General features: G+C 41.1%; 1 protein-coding gene across 4 annotated transcripts in view; it reads right to left on the reverse strand.

Annotated features, from left to right (window-relative positions):
• Positions 1 to 15,373, reverse strand: part of Yipf1 (Yip1 domain family member 1) — a 40,342-nt gene extending 24,969 nt beyond the window's left edge. The window contains exons 1-6 of one of the 4 annotated variants that reach the window (XM_013358976.4): positions 15,060 to 15,347; positions 14,750 to 14,818; positions 14,320 to 14,399; positions 10,258 to 10,421; positions 7,158 to 7,238; positions 6,826 to 6,913 (exon numbers count right to left, since the gene is read on the reverse strand). In XM_013358976.4, the coding sequence (XP_013214430.1) occupies positions 6,826 to 6,913; positions 7,158 to 7,238; positions 10,258 to 10,421; positions 14,320 to 14,350 (364 nt within the window). In that variant the 5' untranslated portion in view covers positions 14,351 to 14,399; positions 14,750 to 14,818; positions 15,060 to 15,347. Of the gene's footprint in view, positions 1 to 6,825; positions 6,914 to 7,157; positions 7,239 to 10,257; positions 10,422 to 14,319; positions 14,400 to 14,749 lie in introns of all 4 variants that reach the window. The other 3 variants (XM_021726832.3, XM_013358977.4, XM_078026300.1) reach the window with 3 other exon arrangements.
• Positions 15,374 to 21,854: the final 6,481 nt, after the last annotated feature.

Here is a 21,854-nt window from a genome sequence, read left to right on the forward strand (position 1 = left end):
CAATTTCACTAATATTTTGTTACACTTTTTGGGATAATTTCAGGCACCTTGACAAAATTAAGAAAATTGTTGCAGTGGTGAGCAGTGGCACATGCCTACAATCCCAATGGCTCAGGAGGCTGAGGTAGAAGGTACGCAAGTTCAAGGCTACCCTCATCAACATGGGACTTAAGTAACTTAAGAAGAACTTGTCTTAAAATAAAAAGGGCTAGATATGTGACTCAGTGGTTAAGCGCCCTTGAATTCACTCCCTGGTACCAAGAAAAGAAAATACTGTATTGGGGGAGCTAGTGAGCAGAAATCTATAAGTATTTTTCAGAGCCAAGCACTGGCACCCGAGGTTGGGAAAGGGAACACAGGCAGTGGGAGACTCCAAGAGTCACCAGCATTAGCTTTCCTTCCACAAATCTGTTCTAGTCAAAGACTAAATCTCACTGCTATTCTGTCGGCCTACCACCTAAGAAGAAAAAATAAAACAAAACCCACAAAAAGCTTCATTGAATTGACAAAACTATCCGTGTATTGTAGGCAGGCAGAGACCATCCAAGCATAAGAACTCACCTGGCCAAAATATTAATTTATAGTACCATATAACTAGAAAGCAAAGAACTTCAGATCTAAACAGCCATTATTTATTAAGTACCCAGTATCCTCTAGGTCCTGGGGTAGGTGCTAGGGACACAGTAATGCAACAGAGACAGAGTCACTGTCTCAAACACACTCAGGCACCCTAGGCAGACAATAAAATATCTAACCCAAGAATTTGAGGTGAGTGAAGTCCAGGCTGCCCCTCAGGCACCTAAGGAGGGCAATAAACCTAGAGAAAGTGTTGTCTAACCCGGGATGAAAAAACAGTAGAAGTTTTCAAGTGAATAAGGAAAAGAATAATCCAGGAAGAGGGAACAGCAAGAACAGAGCAAACAGTTCAAGGCCAAGGAAGTTTGAGGTCAGGTGTAGCCAAAGATTAAAGATGGACAGGCCAGAGGATCTTAGAAGCCCTATTAGTGACTTCAGAATTTAGCTTGAGGGATGTTATGATTTAGACATGAGGTGTCCCCAAACCCTCAGGTATGAGACAATGCAAGAATGTTCAGAGGTGAATGGATTAGATCGTAAGAATTATAACCTAATCCTCTACTGATACAGGTTAACTGGTTGGTAACTAGGCAGGTGGGATGTGGTAGGAGGAAGTAGATCTCTGGGAGTGTACCTTTGAGGTTTATATTTTGTCCCTGGTGAGCAGAGCTTGTTTCCTCTGCTTCCTGGTTGCCATGTCCTGAACTGCCTCACTTTAGGCCCAGAGCTATGAAGTTGACCAAAGTGCACTGAACCTCTGAAACCGTGAGTCAAAATAACTTTTCTTCCTCAAAGTTGTTCTTGTCAGGTCTTTTTGGTCACAGAGTTATAAAGGAGACTAAAACAAGAGCAAAAGGACGCCTGGTACAGAAAGATATTTATATAGCGCCTCTCAATATCTGTGATGGACTACTTCTTGGACACCTAAGATACCAAAATCCAAAGATGCTCAAGTACTTTATACAATATGACAAAGTGTTTGCATATAATCTATGTACAACCTCCCATATTCTTTAAATCATCTCTAGGTTATTTATAATACTTAATACAATGTAAATGATATATAAATAGTTGTTATCTGTACTGTTATCTGTACATGAAAAAAGTCTACACATATTTAATACAGATGAAACATTTTTCAAATGTTTTTGATCCAAGGTTGACTGAATCTATAGATGTGAGACTTGTGGATATGTAAGGCCACCTGTACTGATTTAAAGACTTGTCCAGCATTCTCTGGAATGTGGCCCTAAGCTGTCCAGTACCATGGCACAGCAGCAGTTGGAGGGAAGGTGTTTTCAAGTGCTCTGGAAGGTAATCAACATTTTCTCACCCACTCTACCTGTCTGGTTAAAGCTCAATAATTCATCCTTCGGGAGGGATGATGAGCAAGAAAACAGTCTTAGACCTTAGTATTCTTGTCCCCTTAGCTATTAACATTTCTCTTGCCTGTTTGTAATCCTTCAATTAACCCTTTCTGCTTAAGGATAAAACCCAAATTCCTCAGACCTCTATAGAAGGGCCAGGATGATTGGTTCAGTAACCTTCCCAGCCACCACTATAGGAAGCCAAGAACCAAACAGTATATCAAGCTCAGGTGGTAGAGTGCTTGTCTCACATGCATAAGGCCCTGGTTTCAATCCCCAGCACCACAAAAAAAAAAAAAAAAAAAAAAATCAAACCACACCCACCCACCCACAGCCTGCCCACTGCTTCACTGCTTCATTTGCCTTTCCCCTTCTCTTTTCCCTTCCCCTTCCCTACTCTATGGGTAGGGGTGGAAGGGAGCCTTAATTTACATTGTATTTACAATTAAATTTTCATTCTATACATTTTTATGTTATGAAATATTTCTAACATAGACAAAACCATAAAGAATAATAAAGCAAATGCCAGAGTATCTATTGTGTCACCTTTAAAAGTCCTTTAAATGGTGTCGTACCATTCATATTCTTCTACAACATGCTTTCTTTTCATTTACCATTGTTCTCAGATTTATCCATTCCAATGCTTATAGGTCTCATTCTAAAAACTACAGAATTCCCTACATGAATATACCACAATCCAGTCTCTTGCTGATAAAATATCTAAATTGTTTTAAAATACTTGCTCTTACAAACCACACTGTTGTAGTGACTGATATTCTTCTATAAGGTGTCATATAGGTTTCTCTAAAAAGAAATACCTTTGAGAACTGCTGAGTTGTAGAGTCTGAGCACCTTTAAATTGCTCTAATTTATGTACCAGTGAGACACCCACAGCCTTATTCAAAAGTTCCCGTGGCTCCACCTCCTCGACAACACAGTGTCAATGTTTATGAAAACTGACTTGGAGTATGTCACTGCTCTGCTCAAATCCTCCAGCAGCTTCTCACTCAAATAAAAGCTAAAGTTCTCACTGTAACTTATGAGACCTCTACATTGCCTCTCTGACTTCATCTCTTCCTAGGCCCTTGTCCACTCTGGTCCAATTACTCTAGTTTCTTTGCAATTCTTGGAACATACTAGGCAGCATCCTGCCTCAGGGTCTCTGCACTGACTGATCCTATTGCCTCAAATATTCTTCCCTTAGGTATCTATATAAATCATTCCTGGTTCCTTTAGGTCTTTACTCAAAAGTCACCTTTTAAAATTTTCTAGTCCACCCATCTACATACACATTTCATGTCCTGTCCCTCTACCTTTAAGTTTTTACCTTCTTATTTGTAACTAACAAATCATATATATTTAAAATATGTAGTATTTTTTACTTATTTTGTTTATTGTTAAACTCAATAAATTATAAACTGCTTAAGGCATGGGGGTTTTAGTTTTAGTCATGCTATATCTTCAGTACCTAACATAAAACATCCTCTGTGTTTGTTGAATTAAATGAATGGCTGAAGACAAGCCAACCTATATATGTTTGCTAAAATGATTGGCATAAATGTTTTAGTTACTATTTTGCTAATAAAGGTGGGGCTGTGTTAGCTTCTCATTACTGACAAATACCTGGGGAAAACAACTTAAAGGAAGAAAAATTTATGTGGGCTCATGGTTGTAAAGGTTTCAGTGCACGGTCAGCTGGCTCCCAGGCATAAACACCTTGGAGGAAGGACCTGACAGAGGAAAGATGCTCAGTCATAGCAGCCAGAAAGCAGAGAGAGAAAGAGGCCAGGGACAAAACACAGTCCCCAAGAGCATGCCCCCCAGCGACCTACTTCCTCCATGTTCCACTTGCCTGCTATTCCCACCACCTACCAGTTGCCCACTGATGAGATTAGCACCCTCGCCATCCAATCACTTCCCAGAAGCCCACCTCTGAACATTGCTACATGGAGAACTAAGCCTTCAACACATGAGCTCTTGGTGGACATTCCAGATCCAAACGACACCAGGAACTAGGCATCTTTATATGTTTTTATTGACCATTTGGGTTTCCTCTTCTATGAATTGCCCATTTTCCCCCAGTTGCTTGTTTGATTCTTTTTTTTTTTTTAATATTTATTATTTAGTAATCGGCGGGTACAGCATCTTTGTTTGTATGTGGTGCTGAGGATCGAACCCGGGCTGCACGCATGCCAGGCGAGCGTGCCACCGCTTGAGCCACATCCCCAGCCTCTGCTTGTTTGATTCTTAAAATTTGTGGGAGTTCCACATACAGTCTTGTTTCTCATCTTTTGTTCATTTGTATATTGCAAATATTTCTCCTGGTTTGTGGTTTAATTTTTTTACAAGTTTTCTCATGACTTATTTTGTTGTATAGAGATGTTCACTTTAAGTTGAAATGTAGATTAATATATCAGTTTTTGTGGGGGCCACCCCTGAGCCATTACAGCATCTTTACTTAGCCTTCAGCCAAGAAGGTTTTAATCTGGCATTGCACTGTGGCTCCTACCACTCTGCGTGTTGCATGTGATCACTGCCTTCCCCCTGCTAGGAAGTCTGTTTTCCCATAGCTCCAGACTCGGGAGTAATCCATTGGGCTTGGACAGTCCACTTTCTTATTTGGTGAGGAATGTTCTATGGAAAAGCCTTTGCGCCCCATATAAAAATAAACCAAACGTGGGCTCACCCTGTCCCTCTGGAAGCTCACGATAAGGTCAAAGAGCCGTCCTGCCCACTCCCCCCTTTATAAAAAATAAATTTCCATGTCATTTGATCTTTTCAGGGGACAGCCTACTCCACGCAGAAGAACCTCGTTTCCACCACCACCTCTAACCCCTGCCCGGGAGACGGGCGGGAAGTTTTTTCCTTGGACTGCACACTGGCACATCTTCTGTCATGGTTTTCCTGATCACCTTCCCCCAACCCATTCCCCAGAGGCCAGTCCTCTCTGCTATAAATACTTAACCTTCACTGATATTTAATCATGTCTTTAAACTCATAAGGCCATTAGCCTTTGGAAAGAAGCAAACTTTAGGTCCAAATCTTGGCTCTGTCACAAAAAGCAGCATAGCACATTTTTTTTCAATTGATGAAAAATATGAATTATGAGCTATGGTACTGATTTGAAAACTGAGTTCAACCACTTACTAGCCATATGATTTTAGGCAAGTTGATGAGTCTCTGTGTGACTAAATGTCCTTATCTAAAAATATTACCTTCCCTAAGCCTCAATTTTCTCTTTTATAAGATAAGGCTACCTTGGAGCATGAAAAATAAAATAGTGCAAAATGGTACAACAGTGCTTATCTCCATGCCTGGCGTTGTAAGGTGTTCATTTCCTCCTTGAGGCTGGGTTAGGGTTAGGGTTAGGGTTAGGGTTAGGGTTAGGGTTAGGGTTAGGCTTTGCTTTTAAATCCTCAGGCACTAGTATGGGGCCTAACACAAAATATGGGGCTCATATGGAGCTTCTCTATGCCAAGCTGTCTGTCCAGCACTAGAGACCTGGCTTCCTCAGGCATTGAGCCTGCTCCTCCAAAGCTCTCTAGTTAGAAGTGAGAATGAGCAAGATAGCTAGAGACAAGACCCTTGAATGAAAGGCACAGACCAGTACAACAATGGTTTTCACACAGGGCTCCCTGGGGCTTTAGAAATCCCAAGGAGGAACTTCTAGAAATTTCTGGAAATGTCATAGGGAGCACAGGCTGAGAGAAGAGAGCCTTCCAACCTCCACAAGAGCAGTTTTTGGTTTTAGATACTGGATATTCCCACAACTTGATGAAAAGAATCTAGAATGTAAGATCACCAGTTTACTACAATACGGGTTTTATGTAATAAACTTGGTTCCAGTTCTACTTCATTAGATCGACAACTCCTAGCTGTAGTTTCTTCAAGTTACATAGAGATAATAGCACTTAATGTACAATCTTTTAAGAATTAGAGTGTGTGCAATGCTTGTCACACGGTAGATTCCCATGAATTCCTTTGCCTATTATAATGAACATACATAATTACTTTACTGTTTCTTGTTTAGGACTTGAGCATATATATTAATAAACTTCTTTGAACACCAGCTTCGTCATTGAAAAAGTGGGGATACTATACAAGATGTGATTGCAAGATTGAAATACGACCAAGCACACAAGGTCTCTGGTCTAGCCCCTACCACACAAATCGATAAGAGCTGTTGGCTTCCTTCATCCCTCAAACACAGAAGTCCACTATGCTTGAACCCTCTCCTCAGGTTGTGTGGCCCTCAGAGTTTTTCTCAGACAGCAAGGGGGTCAGGGATGACAGCTGTTCCCTGACTCATGCCTGTTTCTCACTTTCCGTGCTGGTGACCAAATCCCAAAGGAAGCCAGCTCATCTGAAAGCAGAGCTAGAACTCAGCACATTAATGAAAAGTATGAGAATACCTTCTCCACACTCTCCCCATGTCACCAAATACAAAGAGTAGAATCAACAGTCTCCTCTTAGACAAAGTGACTTCATTTGTCTCAGGACTATAATGTCATTTGAAGAGCATAGTTCTGAAAGGACATAATCCTGGCATTAATATGACACATAATTGCATTTCTCCCTAAATTCTTTGCGGGGGTTATTACTGAATCTCAGAAGAATCAAACAAAACATTGTACACCCCAAAACAGTGCAAGTCTCCATCTTTCTAGATGACCCATACCTTTGCCCAGTTTAACTGGAATGTGGTAAAGAATCAAAATAGCACTACAGGGCTGTGGTTGTGGCTCAGTGGTAGAGCGCTTGCCTAGCATGTGTGAAGCACTGGGTTCAACTCTTAGTGCCACACAAAAATAAGTAAATAAATAAAAGTATTGGATCCATCTACAACCAAAAAAAAATTTTTTTTAAATGGCACTACACATACCATAGAGATCTGGATTGCTGCGGATATATAACCTCACGAAGTTTTTTCCAGGTATTGGCAAAAGAGACCCTTTTATTCTGTCAAAGACCTAGAAAACAACACAGCAGTAATTCTACTTAAGATTTTTTTTTGTTAGAATTTTAATAAATTCAACAACTACAAAGCTAAAACTCAGTTATTTGGATTTTTATGATAGTATTTTCACATGCTAGTAACACTTTATTTTTCTAAGACCACTTCCAGTACAGAAAGGCTTTTGCTTGATTTGACTGTTTAATCACAAAAGAAACAAATCTCCATTACATAAAAATAAGGGTAAACTGTTTACAAACCTGGTAAGTGTCCACATCAAAGAATGTTTGATAGTATTCAAATGTCCAGAAGGGAGAGCTTTTCTTCTGTCCAGCAAGTAGCTGTCAGAGGTAAAGTGAAACGCAATGAAGACAGAAGCAATTCCCTAGTTGCAGCTGTGCAGAGGGAGAGGGCCCTGGACCCAGTAAGAAACCAAAATGCAGGAAAACACCAGGCTCTTCAGCAGTCAGTGAATGAGGCCCACAACAGCCAATGCCCCACTCCGCGCCCCACAGAGAAACAAGCATCAATTTTGAAATCTCGCCTAAAGTTCTCAAATCTGGCCCCTCCACTGGGGGAACTTTGGTGAAGCACTAGACCCCTCTCCAGCTTGCTTCCCTTGTATAAAAAGTATAGCTAATAATGGGCTGGGGCTGGGGCTCAGTGGAAGAGCATTTGCCTCAAGAGGCACTGGGTTCAACTCTCAATTCGCATATAAATATGAATAAAATAAAAGTCCATCAACAACTAAAAAAGTATATTTAAAAAAAAAAGGTACAGCTAATAAGATCTATCTTGTAGATGTTTTATATACAATAACACACACACACACACACACACACACACACACACACACAGAGCAGTCAGTATAAATGTCTTCTCCACCACCCATCTTTCAAGATCCTTACTACTGCCAGGCACAGTGGCACATGCCTATAATCCTACTGACTCAGAAAACTGAGGCAGGAGGTTCACGAGTTCGAGGCCAGCCTTGGCAAACCAGTAAGGTCCTAAGCAACATAGTGCTTGTATTAAAATAGAAAAATAATAAGGGCTGGGATGTAGCTCAATGGTAAAATGCCCCAGGTTCAATCCCTAGGACTGAGGAAGAAAAAAAAAAGGTTCTTACTACTATTACCACCTGATTTCTCAAAAATCTGTCACACTGATTCACTCTGAAGTACTAAACATATTAATGCTTTGACAAAAACAAAAATTCCAGTTTAGAGGAGGCCCATAAGGAGGGCCACACCTGTCCCCCAGCACTGTTCTCCAGGGGCAGATGGAGTCACAAGACTAGGAATCATGACTGGTATCCTCTGGTATCTACAGAGGACTCACATGGCAGAAGTGTAGGTGGACCAGGGAGAACCATTTTTCATAAGCTAGGCAAGGAATCCACCACTATCACAAAAATATTGGTAAACTCCTCTCAATTCACAGACAAAATTAGTATAATGGGTAAATTTTTTTCTAATTTTAAGACTTTTTTTTTTTACCCCAACCACATTTCTTCCTAATTGTTGATGCCTGCTGTTACTCAATGTGATCTTAATTTTATGTGTCAATTTGTCTATGCCTTGATACCCCAATATTGGTTAAACATTCTTCTGGATGTTTCTGTGAGGGTATTTTTGAATGAAATTTACATTTAAATTGATTTGACATCAGAAGGCCTGACTAGAACAAAAGGCTAACCCAACTCTACCACCCATCCCAGCCCTGCCCCAGCAAAAGGGAATTCCCCTGCGGCTGGCCTCTGAACTGCAACTCCTTCCCACAACTATAGCCTCCTTAGATTTGGACTCACCAGGCCTCCACAATCACATAAGCCAATTCCTTAAAATAATCTCTCTACATACACATCCTATTGGTCTCTTTCTCTAGGGAATCCTAACAACTCAGCTATACTCGTAGCCACTCCTTGTGTGAGGGAGCCGACCACTTTAAGCCCTAACACACTCTGCCTCTGGTACAGTCTAGCAACTAGACACCATCTCTGACTTAGACTGCCTTAGTTTAAGGATCCAAGTATTCCCTACTAGTTGTGTGTCTGTGCAAGTTACTTAAACTTTGTTTCAAGTTTCTCATTTGTAAAATGAAGATAAAGATAGCCCTTGGTTAACAGGTCATTAGGAAGACTAAATGAGATATGCAAACTTTAAACGGAGGCTGGCATCCACTAAACCCTAAAAAAATATTAGGTATTGTGATGATATGATGACAAGGCCCAACAATATATGAGATTATTTTCTCATATTCCAGATGAGGAAATCCAGGCTTAAGGAAGTTACAGTACCCTTCCTAAGACCATATAACTATTGGTAGGATCTGAACTCAGGCTCTTAAGTTTTCATTACTATATTTGGTATATATTAGCATTCAATTTAGCATAAAATTCAGTACTTATTTTGATACTTCATGGGGTTCCAGAAAGAGCATCTGGTACCCACAAGCCACACAATCTTAATAAGAACCCTATGAGCACATTGCTACAAGTACACCTCTGAAGCAGTCCAATCATGATTCAGTTTATAACATACTGAAATAAATACTACTTGCCTGAAACATGCCAACTACATGCATGGAAATATATCTTTGTGATTAAAAACAGCCACTAGGTTGATTTACCTCCAATTAGATGGAGATCTCGAGGTCTCCCTTCACCTCAACTCCCTCACCAAACCTTCCCAGCATGCCCTACTAAGCCCAACCTTTACAGAGCTATGTCCAACTCTAGTTCAGAAGTCACCACTTCTAGTTTAGACCACTTTAACTGTCTCCTACCTGGTCTTCTGGCTTCTAGTCCGACTTTCTCCAATTCATTCCCCATATGGCCACCATATCTTACATATCTTTAAACACATCTAGTCATATTGCTTACAATCGTTTGGTAGCTCCCAGCTGTTTTCAGAATACACTTTGTTCTGGCTGTGTGGAGTCCTGGCCTATCTATGTAGCCTCATCTCCTGCCTTGATCTCTGTGTTGCTCCTGATGCAGTGAAAATAGGACATTCCCATCTGCACTATGTTCACATCTCTGTGATGTCACTTTACCTACCTCCTTCCCCTGGCCACCTCCTCTTCCTTCATCTGATGGTGCAAGAGCCATTGCCTCTAAGAATTCTTCCCTAATCCACTCTCTTTGCTTTTGAGGCCCAGGTTCCCGCTACCAGTGCTTCCCATGGATGGTAATGGTCTACTTACCTGTCTGTTTCCCCCACCAGGGCAGAGGCTACCTGTCATTTACCTTTGCATCGCCAGTACCTAGCACAGTACATGGCACACAGTAGATGAGACTAAATAGAAGAACAAGCTTTAAAAACATTAAAAGGAAAAAAATTCAAAGGAAGTTCAAACCTCAGTTTTGTCAGAGTCATCATTTCCCAGTAATTCATCATCCTCTTCTCTCCCTGAGCCTCTTGGAGGGCCTGGTTGATGCTTCGGGGTTTCATCGGGATCCTCAATGCTTATCGTGGTAGCATCTGTGTTTGCTACTAGAGCAGTGGCTGCATCACCAAATTCTGAAATCAAGCAGAGCAGAAAGGCCTCTGAGAACTTACCCACACTAGGAATGCTATGCTTTTCATTCAAAGACAAGTAGTTACAATTCAGCTTTGCTACAGACCCTGTCTGAGAAAACAGCAACAAACTTTGAAGAAAGTCTCACCTAGAAATCAATCAAACATGGAAAAATGATGATGAGGAGAATTCAGAGTCTGGCTTGGAGTTTAGTCCTGGCTCAGATGCTGACTAACTATATGAGCCTAAGTAAAACAACCTCTAAAACCCTCAGTGTGGGCTGGGGATGTGGCTCAAGCGGTAGCGCGCTCGCCTAGCATGTGTGCGGCCCAGGTTCGATCCTCAGCACCACATACAAAGATGTTGTGTCCGTCGAGAACTAAAAAATAATAAATAAAATTCTCTCTCTCTCTCCCTCTCTCTCTTTAAAAAATAAATAAATAAAAAATAAAATAAAACCCTTAGTGTTCAGTAAAGCAAATAACATTTATTCTAAATAACAATTATTCTAGAGAATTTGGAGAGAATTAGGAATATTACCCAAGCAAAGTCCTTAGCAAGGTGCTTAGCCCACTCTAACCTTTCTTCTTTGATTCAAGTTCAAAAATTTTTAGCAAGTATTTTCCCCAATAAGTCCTATGAAATCACTACAGAAAATATGAGGACAAAAAAGAAAGTAGAAATAATAGAATAAAAATGATTCAGACCCATCATCACATAAAAGCAAACACTGTTAACACTCTCGTACAGTTCTTCTTCTTTACCTAGCAAGATTCCTGCTTCATTCCCAACATTCACCTCATGCAGGAAGTACACCGAATCCTGATTAAGATGGGTTCAGGCCATGATAAACTACTCTGCATCTGCTTTGTCTATTGATTATATACATTTATTTCACTATAAAAATCTTTGAAATACAGAAGGAATGTCTATGTAGAGAAAACCTTTGGGGTGATAGCCTGAGGATAACTACCTACCAGTACAATAACTAGGCCCCCATTTTTAAATCTCCTGAGCCATATTGCTAACTACTTTCCAAAAGAACCTTACCCATTTATGATCATCAATAGTAATTGAGCATCCTAACATACTTCTTTCTTTTTTCTTTCTTTCTTTTTTTTTTTTTTTTTTTTGTGTGTGTGTGTGTGTGTGTTTGGTACTGGGGATGGAACCCAGGGCCTTGCACACAGTAGGCAAGTGCTCTACCACTGAGCTGTATATCCAGCCCCTAACATACTTTATTTCATTGTGCTTAAATAAAATTCAGAGCAGCTCTGAACTTTGAAGGCCTAAGAAAGATACCAGGAAGGCACCATCTTGACACCAAGGGCACGGCACAGCTCCTAGCATTAGGACAGGGCTCTTGGATACTGAATTCTCATTGCCCCTGAGTATATGAATAGTTTCATGCAAAAAACCAAAGGGAGCTAGCATGTAACAATCACTTCAGCTTCGGCTGCCAACATCTGGATTATTGAAAGAACATGAGGCTCTGGAATGATGGCCTATTGTTTCAGTTAAGACTCTAACACTCCATGGACTCAATAACTCGGAATCTGTTTCCTCACCTATAAAATATAAACAATATCTACTTCACAGAGAGGCTGTGAGGATGACAGGAGGTTATAGCTACCAATCATTGCTGGACAGGGCACCAACATTTAAAAAGATGGTCACAATTGTCAGAGGATCAGCCTAAGGAAGATAGACTTAAGTCACGTATTAGGAAAGCAGCAGTTTACCAGAGGGAAGGGCATGCCAGAAAAAGGAAGCGAGTGCTGCTGTAGAAGCACAGAGGCCAAAGAGGCTCCGTGGAAGATAAGAACTCATCTAGCTGATGGGCTCCAAAGGCCTGCTGGAGGCAGCTCTCGTGCAAAGGGAAGGGGATGAGCAAGACCCAAGGACAGACAGAAAGCGTGTGCCATGTTAGAGGGACAGGAGATGACAGTTTGATTGCAGCATACATAGGGTGTGTGTACCTCTAACATAACTTTTCCCACATTCTGCTCTGTGATACCTGCTCCTGTGCACCTTAGCTCTTGAGGGCAAGATGGGTGGGTCTGACTTCTGCCATCGGTGTTTTCGGCTCCTAGGTCTGGCATATCCTAAGCCGTATCTTGCTTCTGTTCCTTTCCTAGCACAATGTCTTCTACCTGAAGACTCCTAATCTCCACTTTGTTCTCTAACACTACCATTCATCCTCAGGGATGTCATCCTTCTATGACTCCCATGACACCCTGTGTTCTTTTCTGAAGATCAAAGACCTTAACAATAAAACTCTGAGTGGTCTCCTGCTTCTTCTCAAGCTTCACCTTACGCCACCCTCTCCCCCACACCTGCTACCCTATCTGTGATCTGGAACACAGACCTTCTTCCAATTCTGTGGGAAAACGTTAAACACGCTTCCTCCCTCCTCGGGAACTTTGTACATACTGTTCTCCACCATGATCCTTCTTACACTGTATTTCTAGATAGTGTCGCCGCGGGAGGCCTCTCTAATGAAGCAAGATCTGAACAGAGCAAGGGAGCAAGCCAGGTGGCTATCTGAAAGAATGTTTCAAACAGAAAGATGGCACAAAAGCCCTAAGCAGTGACTGTTCTAAGTGTGTAAGAGGAACAATGACAAGGTTCATCTGGCAGAGTAAGAAAAGACAAGAGCAGCAGGAGACAAAATCAGAGGCTGGATCATGGGGGGTCTCCCAAGTCACAGAACAGGCTGTGTATCTCACTCCTAGAGAATTGGGAGTTACTGGAAGGTTCTGAAAGGATGACATGATCAGACTCAGTTTTGAAAGGACTACTAAGGTTATGGTTCACTGGCAGAGTGCTCACCTAGCATGAGCAAGGCCCTGGGTTTGACCACTAGCACTGCAGGGAGAGGAAAAAAGGACTATTCTGGCTGCAAAAAATAGACCATAGAGGGGAAACCAGGAGGTAGGTAAGGGCTCTAATTCAGACAAAAGGTAATGGTGACCTTGAATGGTGGGAGTAGTGGTGGAGGTGGCAAGAAGTGGTCAGACGCTAGATGTATTATAGAGATGACAGTATTTGCCAAAGAAATGGATTTTTTTCCAAATTTTTATTGGTTCATTATAATTGTACACAATGGTGAGATTTGGGGGTGCATATGTATATTCATGTATATAATACAACAATATAATGTGGCCACTATCATTCCCTAATATTTCCCCTTTCCCTTCCTTTCTCCCATGCCCTGGTTCCTTTACTGATCTCCCTTGGATTTTCAAGAGACCTCCAAACCCTGCTTTCTTTTACTTTTTTTCTCGCTATCTTCCTCATATGAGAGAAAACATATGAAACCTGACTTTCTGAGTTTGGCTTATTTTGCTTTATGGCTGAATAAAACTTCATACCACAAAGAAATGTATTTCTCTTTTAAACACCCTATTTCTTCCTCAGATAGTAGAGTCTGTGGTGCCAGACTGCCTGGGTTCAAATCCTGGCTTTCTAGTTTACTTTGAGAACTTCAGATAAATTACTTGATTTTTCTGTGCCTCAGTTTCCCCACTGGAAAAATAGGAAGAATAATATAACTATTTTATAGTTGCAAAATTAAATTTAATGTAGGGGATTAAGCAAGTCAGTATTTTAAGGCATTTAGAACAGTATCTGGCATCCAAGTGCTATATAAGTGTTTATAAAACACTAAGCAACCACTATACCAAATTTACAATACCTGTTGCCAATCCAAAGGGTCATTTGGAAAAAAAGGAACACCTAGTGTGGTCAAACAGGAAAAACTTGGGTGTGGAAAAGTCTCCTACCAAGATGTTTGAAATAATACTTTTTAATGTACAACCCAGTATAGCAATGAAAATTCATAGCTGTGAGTACAGAAATAGTGATCATAAAGATAAAGCAGGTCACCAACAGCTGTACCTTCAAACTGCAAGTCATCCACAGCTGCCATTCAGCCCGTGGGTCTTCTCCCAACTATGTGGAAGAAAATTTACAGGGGTCTAAAAGGAAAAAAAAAAAAAAGTACACTTAATAGAATAACAAAACATCTAAACAAAACACAGTTCAGCATTAGAAACAGTATTGCTTTTCCTTGCCTCCTTTTTCAATGGGGTTGAATGGGTTTATATAGACACTAAGTATAGGTATTATTAAAACTTATTGAAACTAATGCTGGGGGTCCAAAAATTCCATCCAATCTCAGTCACTGTGTGAATGTTTCGGGGACTAGGTGCAGCCTGGAGATGAAAGGATGAGGAAGGGGAGGCTGAGATTTCAGAGGGGTGATGGGGAACAAGGGCAGTTCAGCCTAGCCAGTGGTTAAGGGCACAGGCTCTGGGGTCAGACAGACCTGGGTTTGATTTCCGATTCTGTTGCTGCTCTGCTGTGTGTACACTCTTCTGGGCCTCAGCTTCCTCATCTGTAAAATGGGTTCATAATGATGCCCACGCACACAGTGTGGGGGCCATTAGGTGAGTCAGTGCGTATAAGGCGCTTAGCGCAGAACCTGCAATTAGTAGGCGCTGGAGTGTTGGCGACCCTGCAGCCAGGGACAAGGCGAAGCAGAGGCAGGTTTGGGGAGAGAGCGGCGCGGCCGCGGCAGGCAGGAGATGCCGGGACCCCTCAGCCCCGAACTGGCCTCGCAGACAGGGCCGCCTCACCTCGCGGGTCTCGGCGTCCAGCCGGTCCCGAGAAGGATCGGGCCTGAGACGCTCCGCGCGGGTTTCGGTCCAGCTGAGTTGCCGGAAGCCGGAGATCCGGAGGGAGGGACTTCTTCGCCTCCTCCGGGCAGAGCCCCGCCCTCTTAAAGAGGCAGCAGCACCCGGAAGATACTCCCAAGACCTCAGCCGGCTCGTGCGCAGAGTCGAGTCTCTCTCCAGTCCCTCCGGAGGGTGAACCTTAAAGAGACAGGAGCAACCGGGGCGAGGCGGAGGGGTGATTGAATGGGTCCACCTGCGCTCAGCTCGCTGCTGGGGGAGGGAGAATTCTCAAGAGTTCGGAGTTTTCCTACAGTTCCTTTATACCTCTTTCCTTATGTCAATACAAAATGGGGCAATAAAAGATGATTGCGAAAAGAAAAAATAGGTCACCCACGTCACCATTCCCTGGTTTCTGTCTCCATAAAAATTTAACCAGTGAGGGAGTGATGAGTCAAGTACATTCCAAGTTCCTGAATGAGTGATCGAGGGTAGGATGACCTGTTCGGGTGAACACACTCAGAAAGTGGGGGTTTGTGCCTTCTCTCGCGCCTAAGTCCCTTAGGGGACAAGATTCTCAGAGAGGACAGGTAGGGATGGGCCTCACTGACCTGTGTACCTCCAGGCACACGAGGCCACCTCGAATAAGGCAGGGCCAGCAGACGACGAAGGGGTTGCACTGAGTAATCCTAATGAGAAACGTTTTGCCCTGTCTCCTGCCTCTGTCTGGTTACCACCTACACAGCCCTCAGACTTGGAGGACCACTTCCTTCTCCTAGGGGAGGCCGCCTTCGCCTCCCTGGACTTCATTTGCTCTTTTGCTTCCGTAATGACCTGGGTTTACCTCTACCACAGCAATGTTCACCCGGATCGTTACTGTTTGCCAATCTTTGTAAGCGTGTGAGCACTTTGAGGACAAGGACCAGAGCCCAGGGCCGCAGGCAAACAATATTAGTCACTGAGGATTAATACAGGGTGAACAAGTTCTCACTGTCTGGGGTAGTGTAAACAGCACAAGCTCAATCCATAGCTCACACAAAGAGACCTCGCCACACTGGTCCTTTTGGCCAATGGCCACCGGTTCCAGTGTCCACACTCTGCTTCCAAATTCCCATGAGACTTCCACAGTGGCAGAAGTAGTCCCATCCCCCTGTCAAAGGAAAAGGCAAGCTCCTCTTGCTTAGCAACCTGGTAATGATTACATACACAGAATTGCTTCAGACCAAGGGAACGATTTAATTATGAAGAAAATGCAGCAAGGACACATGACCATGGAAGACACTGGAACCAGTCATCCAGGAGTAGCTGCCTAATACAATGGTGGAATAGCTTGTTAAAGGCACAGCTAAGGCTCGGGCTTGGGCAAAACACCCAAAGGGATGGGGGCACTGTCCTCCGCATGAGATAAATGCACTAAACTAATGGCTTATCAATGATTTCTAACAGAGCTCTGTTCTAAATACCTAGCATACGTGGATCTGCAAACCAAGGGGAAGCACTTCTTACTGTCACTTCCAGTGAAGCCCACTCATGGAATGTGTACTTCCCACCCCACTTCCCTACCTCCCCACCCAACTTTAAGTTCTGCTTTCTGAAAGATCCAGGTTCTCTGGGAGGGGCAGGGAAGGAAGAGGCACCATTTTGCTCCACTAAGAGTGCCATTGAATTGGAACCAGGCATTGCTGGCTCCTCTTGCCAGTGCACTAGCAGGTAGAGAAACGGGTATTTTTGGTATAGATAATCAACCATGACTGCTTTATGAAGCTAGGGAGCACTATATCTGGAATTTAGGAGGTTGGCTAGGCTTCTCTTGAAACTTCCGCACCCACAGATAATGGGAAATGGCAGCAACTATGGCATGACAAGGTCAGCTAAGGGGTCCTATCATTCAGGGATAAAACTTTAGGTCAATCTGAAGGACTGGCAGAGGGTGAGGGAAATTTAGGAGAGGTGGGGGAGGAAGGGAATGATGAATACTAATTTTAATCTTAGCACTCTGGCAACATCAGAGAAAACTGTTTTAGTAACCCTCTCACACCAATTCTTTGCAAATAGAGACTGGCCTCTGCCATGAAAGGGGCTCTGAGGAAATAGGCTTGTTCCTCCCCAGTCTTAGAAAGCAAGAGAATATCCTATATCACAAATGTGAAGGCCCCTCTTTTAGAGAGGGAGCTGATACCATGACATACACTTCTGTTTAGATTGCAGACAACTCTCAAGAACCACTTAAGATCTTTCTGGCTCCCAGCTTGTCTGCTAGTCACCTCTGTCATGACCAATTCTGTGTGGGCTCCAACTGGCTCCTTATAGATACTGTGTGAAAGCACCTCATCCTGGGCTTCTCCACTGGAACCTCTGATGCCCACACATGTAACCCTGGAAATGTGGGGGAATTAACATCTTATGGGGTGAACTTTTGTCTGAAGGAGAATGAAAGCCAATGGATACATGGTTCTCACCATTCCCCCAGACAAATGGTTCTGACAGTCATTCACCACAACTTCTCAGATGTCTGCAGAGGTAGCATCCTGATACTATCTTTGTCTTAGCTCTCCCTCCTGCCCTGCTTCATCCCCCTGATCCTAACTCCTGCACCATCTATAAGTCAATTTGTATGTCTAGCCCTTGTTATGCTTATTTGACAGAAAATATCAGATATCTCAGGGTCTTCCCCTTTCCTTGGTATATGTCTTAATTTCCTAGGAACCTAGATGGCCAAAGCTTTAGGTGAGGCCCATTGTGTCCTTGGTGTCATCTCTCCCACAGACATCCCTCCGTTATCCATGGTCCCCTCATCTGGAGGGCAATTGAGAACATCTCCTTGTTCCCAGGAGAAGCACAATCTCCTCAGTCCCAGGAGTACTCTATACCATGTCCAGGTCCCTCCTTGACTTGAGGACTCAGACTCTGCTTTTAGTCAGTCTTGCCAAACTGAAATCTCTGGTAAAATCTCTGCTATGCTAATACCCATGTACCTAGATAAAAAACATGTCTATTTTCTTTCTTCAGGGTCTTTCTACCTTGAGGTGAAATTCCTGAGACTCTTGAGAGGTTTTGAGATACAGAAGCTTCATTAGTTTTTCTAACTAATGAAGCTTCCTCTTACTCCTAGTTTTCTTGAAGATTTTCTTTTTAAAATACAAATAGATGTTAAACTCTATCAAAGGCATTTTCTAGGTTTAATGTTCTCCTTCTGCTTTAGTCCATGAAAATGATGTGCGATAAAAAAAACTACATCAGCAGATCTGAATTGTCCAAAGAAAGTTTCAACCCTTTCCTGCCTCCTGGGAAATAATTTCTGAGCCCTTAGAATATCCTACCTATTAAGAACATCCTTGTTGCAGGGTATGGTGGCACACCTGTAAACCCAGTAGCTTGGGAGCCTGAGATAGGAGGATTGCAAACTCAAAGCCATCCTCAGCAAAAGTGAGGCTAAGTAACTCAGTGAAACCCTGTCTCTAAATAAAAATACAAAATAGGGCTGGGGATGTGGCTCATGGTTGAGTGCCCCTAGTTCAATCCCCACTACCAAAAAAAAAAATTCACTTTAAACCTCAATGGTCTAAATACACCAATTAAAATAGAGAGATTGTCAATGAATCAGAAAATAACATGCAACTATCTGCTACCTATAAGAAAGTCACTTGAAATATAAAAATACACATGGTTTAAAACTAAAGGGATAGAGAAAGATTTACCATACTAACATAAATCAAAAGAAAATAGGAGTAGTTCTCTTTATTTTAAATGGAGCAAACTTCAAAACAAACAAAAATCAGGGATAAAGAAAGACATTATATAATGATAAAGAGGTCAACTTTTCAAGAAGACAGAACAATCCTTAATGTGTATATGCTTAACAACAGGGCATCAAAATATGAGGCAAAAACTTATAAAACTGAAAAGAGAAACCCATAAATCCACAATTACAGTTGTACACTTTAATATGATTCTGTCAGAAACAGACAGATCCAGCAGTCAGAAAAATAAGTAAGGACATAGTAGAACTCGAAAACATCATCAACCAACTGGAGAGAACAGATATCTGTAGAGTTCTTCATCCAACAGCAGCAGACACACATTCTTCTCAAGATCATGTGGAACATTCATCAAGTTATCCTGGTGACATATTCTGGGTCAAAACTCCCTTTCTTATCTTATGGCCACATTCTGGGCCATAAAATACATATTAACAAATTAAAAAGAATAGTTGTGCTCTCTGATCACAGTGAAAACAAGCTAAGAACCACTTATAGAAAGATAGTTGGAGAAACCCCAGATAATGAGAGATTAAACAAAACATTCCTTAATAATAACTCATGAGTCAAAGAAGAAATATCAAGAGAAATTTAAAAGTATTTTGAACTAATGAAAATGAAAATAATTTATCAAGATTTCTGGGATGCCGTGAAAGCAGCACTTACAGGGAAATTTGTATCATGGAATTAACGTATTAGAAAATTGGTAATGTAAGCTTACACTTTAGAAAACTAGAAAAACAAGAGCAAATTAAATCCAACATAAGCAGAAAGAAAAAATTATTTAAAAATCAGGGGCCAGGGCTATAGCTCAGCGGCAGATCACTTGCCTAGGATGCGTGAGGCACTGGGTTCAATCCTCAACACCATATAAAAATAAACAAATAAAATAAAGGCATTCTGTCCATCTATGACTACAAAAAAAATTTAAAATAAATAAGGTAAATAAATAAATAAAAATCAGGCTGGGACTATGACTTAGTGATAGAATGCTTGCCTGGAATACATGAGTTCTGGGTTGGATTATTAACACCACAAAAAATTTTAAACCAAATAACAACAACAATAATAATGAAATTAGAAATGAAATTGAAAACAAAAAAATCAATACAGAAAATCAGCTAACCCTGATTTATCTGAAAAGATAAATAAAAATTGATAAACTTTTAGTCAAGCTAACTGAGAAAAAAGTGATAAAACATAAATTAGTACTATAACAAATTTTTATTTTAGAAATTTTATGCTAAAATTAAATTTCTTAATTTTATTTAAAAAATGAAAGAGGGAATATCACTATAGATACCATGAACATTAAAAGTATAATAAATAAATATTATGAACAATTATATGCCCACACATATGAAATGGACTAATTCCTTTAAAAACACAATCTACCAAGCCTGTAATCTCAGTAACTTGGGAGGCTGAGGTAGGAGGAACACAAGCTCAAAGCCAGCCTCAGCAACTTCGCAAGGCACTTAGCAAGCTCTCAGTGAGGCCACATCTCTAAATAAAATATAAAAATGGACTGGGGATGTGGCTCAGCGGTTAAGCACCCCTGGGTTGATTCCCCAGTACAAAAAAAAAAAAAAGGAAAATACACAATTTACCAAAATTTACACAAAAAGAAATAGTCTGAATAGGTCTATAAATTTTTTTTAAAATTGAATCAATAGGGGCTGGGGTTGTGGCTCAGTCGGTAGAGTGTTTGCCTTGCATGTGTAAGGCACTGGGTTCAATCCTCAGCATCACAAAAAAACAAATAAATAAAATAAAGGTATTATGTCTGTCTACAACTAAAAAAATAAAAAGTTTTTTTAAAAAAGAAATTGAATCAATAATTAACAGTCTTCTAAAATGGAAAGTACCGGGGCTGGGGATGTGGCTCAAGTGGTAGCGCGCTCGCCTGGCATGTGTGCGGCCTGGGTTCGATCCTCAGCACCACATACAAACAAAAAATGTTGTGTCTTCGGATAACTAAAAAATAAACATTAAAGAAAGAAAGAAGAAACATTTTAAATAAATAAATAAATAAATAAAAATAAAATGGAAAGTACCAGATCCAAATAAGTATACTGGAAACTTCTACAAAGCATTTAAGGAAGAAATTATATCAATTCTCTCTCTGCAGGCTCTGAAAATAGAGAAGGAAAGGGAATACTTCGGAACTCATTCTATGAAGGCAGCATGACTCTAATACTAAAACCAAACAAAAACATTACAAGAAAATAAAACTAAAGACCAATGTCTTTCACGAGTATAGATGCAAAAATCCTCAAGAAAATAGTAGCAAATTAAAAAATGTATAAAAAGAATTATGCACCATGACTAAGTGGGACTTATTCCAGGTATATGAAACTAGATCTTCATTCAAAAATCAATCAATGTAACATACCGCATCAATGGGTTAAAGGAGAAATGTCACATGATCATATCAATAGATGCAGAAAAAGCATCTGACTAAATTCCAACATTCATTCATGATAAAAAATTTCAGCAGGGGGCTGGGGCTGTAGCTCAGAGGTAGAGCACTTGCCTAGCATGTGTGAGGCACTGGGTTCAATCCTCAGCACCACATAAAAAATAAACAAATATAATAAAGGCATTCTGTCCATCTACAACTACAAAAAAATTTATAAAAAAAAGTTTCAGCAAACTGAAAATAGAGGGAATTTCTTCAACTTGATAAAGCACAGCTATAAAAGTCCTATGATTGGCATTATACTTGGTAGTGAAAAACTAGAAGTTTTCCTACTAAGATCAGGAATAAGGAGAGAATGTCCTCACTCATCACTCCTTTCAACATTGTACTGAAGTCCAAGCTAGTAAAATAAGACAAGAAATGGAAATAAAAAGTCACACACACTGGAAAGGAAGAAATATTTTTGCTAATGACTTGAAACTCTATGAAGAAAATCTGAGTGAATTAGAAAAAAAAACTCTTGAAACTAAAGCAATGGTAGCAACATTGCAGGATACAGGATCAATACACAAAAGTCAA

Source organism: Ictidomys tridecemlineatus, chromosome 11, assembly GCF_052094955.1.
Source record: "Ictidomys tridecemlineatus isolate mIctTri1 chromosome 11, mIctTri1.hap1, whole genome shotgun sequence".
Lineage (NCBI taxonomy): Eukaryota > Metazoa > Chordata > Mammalia > Rodentia > Sciuridae > Ictidomys > Ictidomys tridecemlineatus.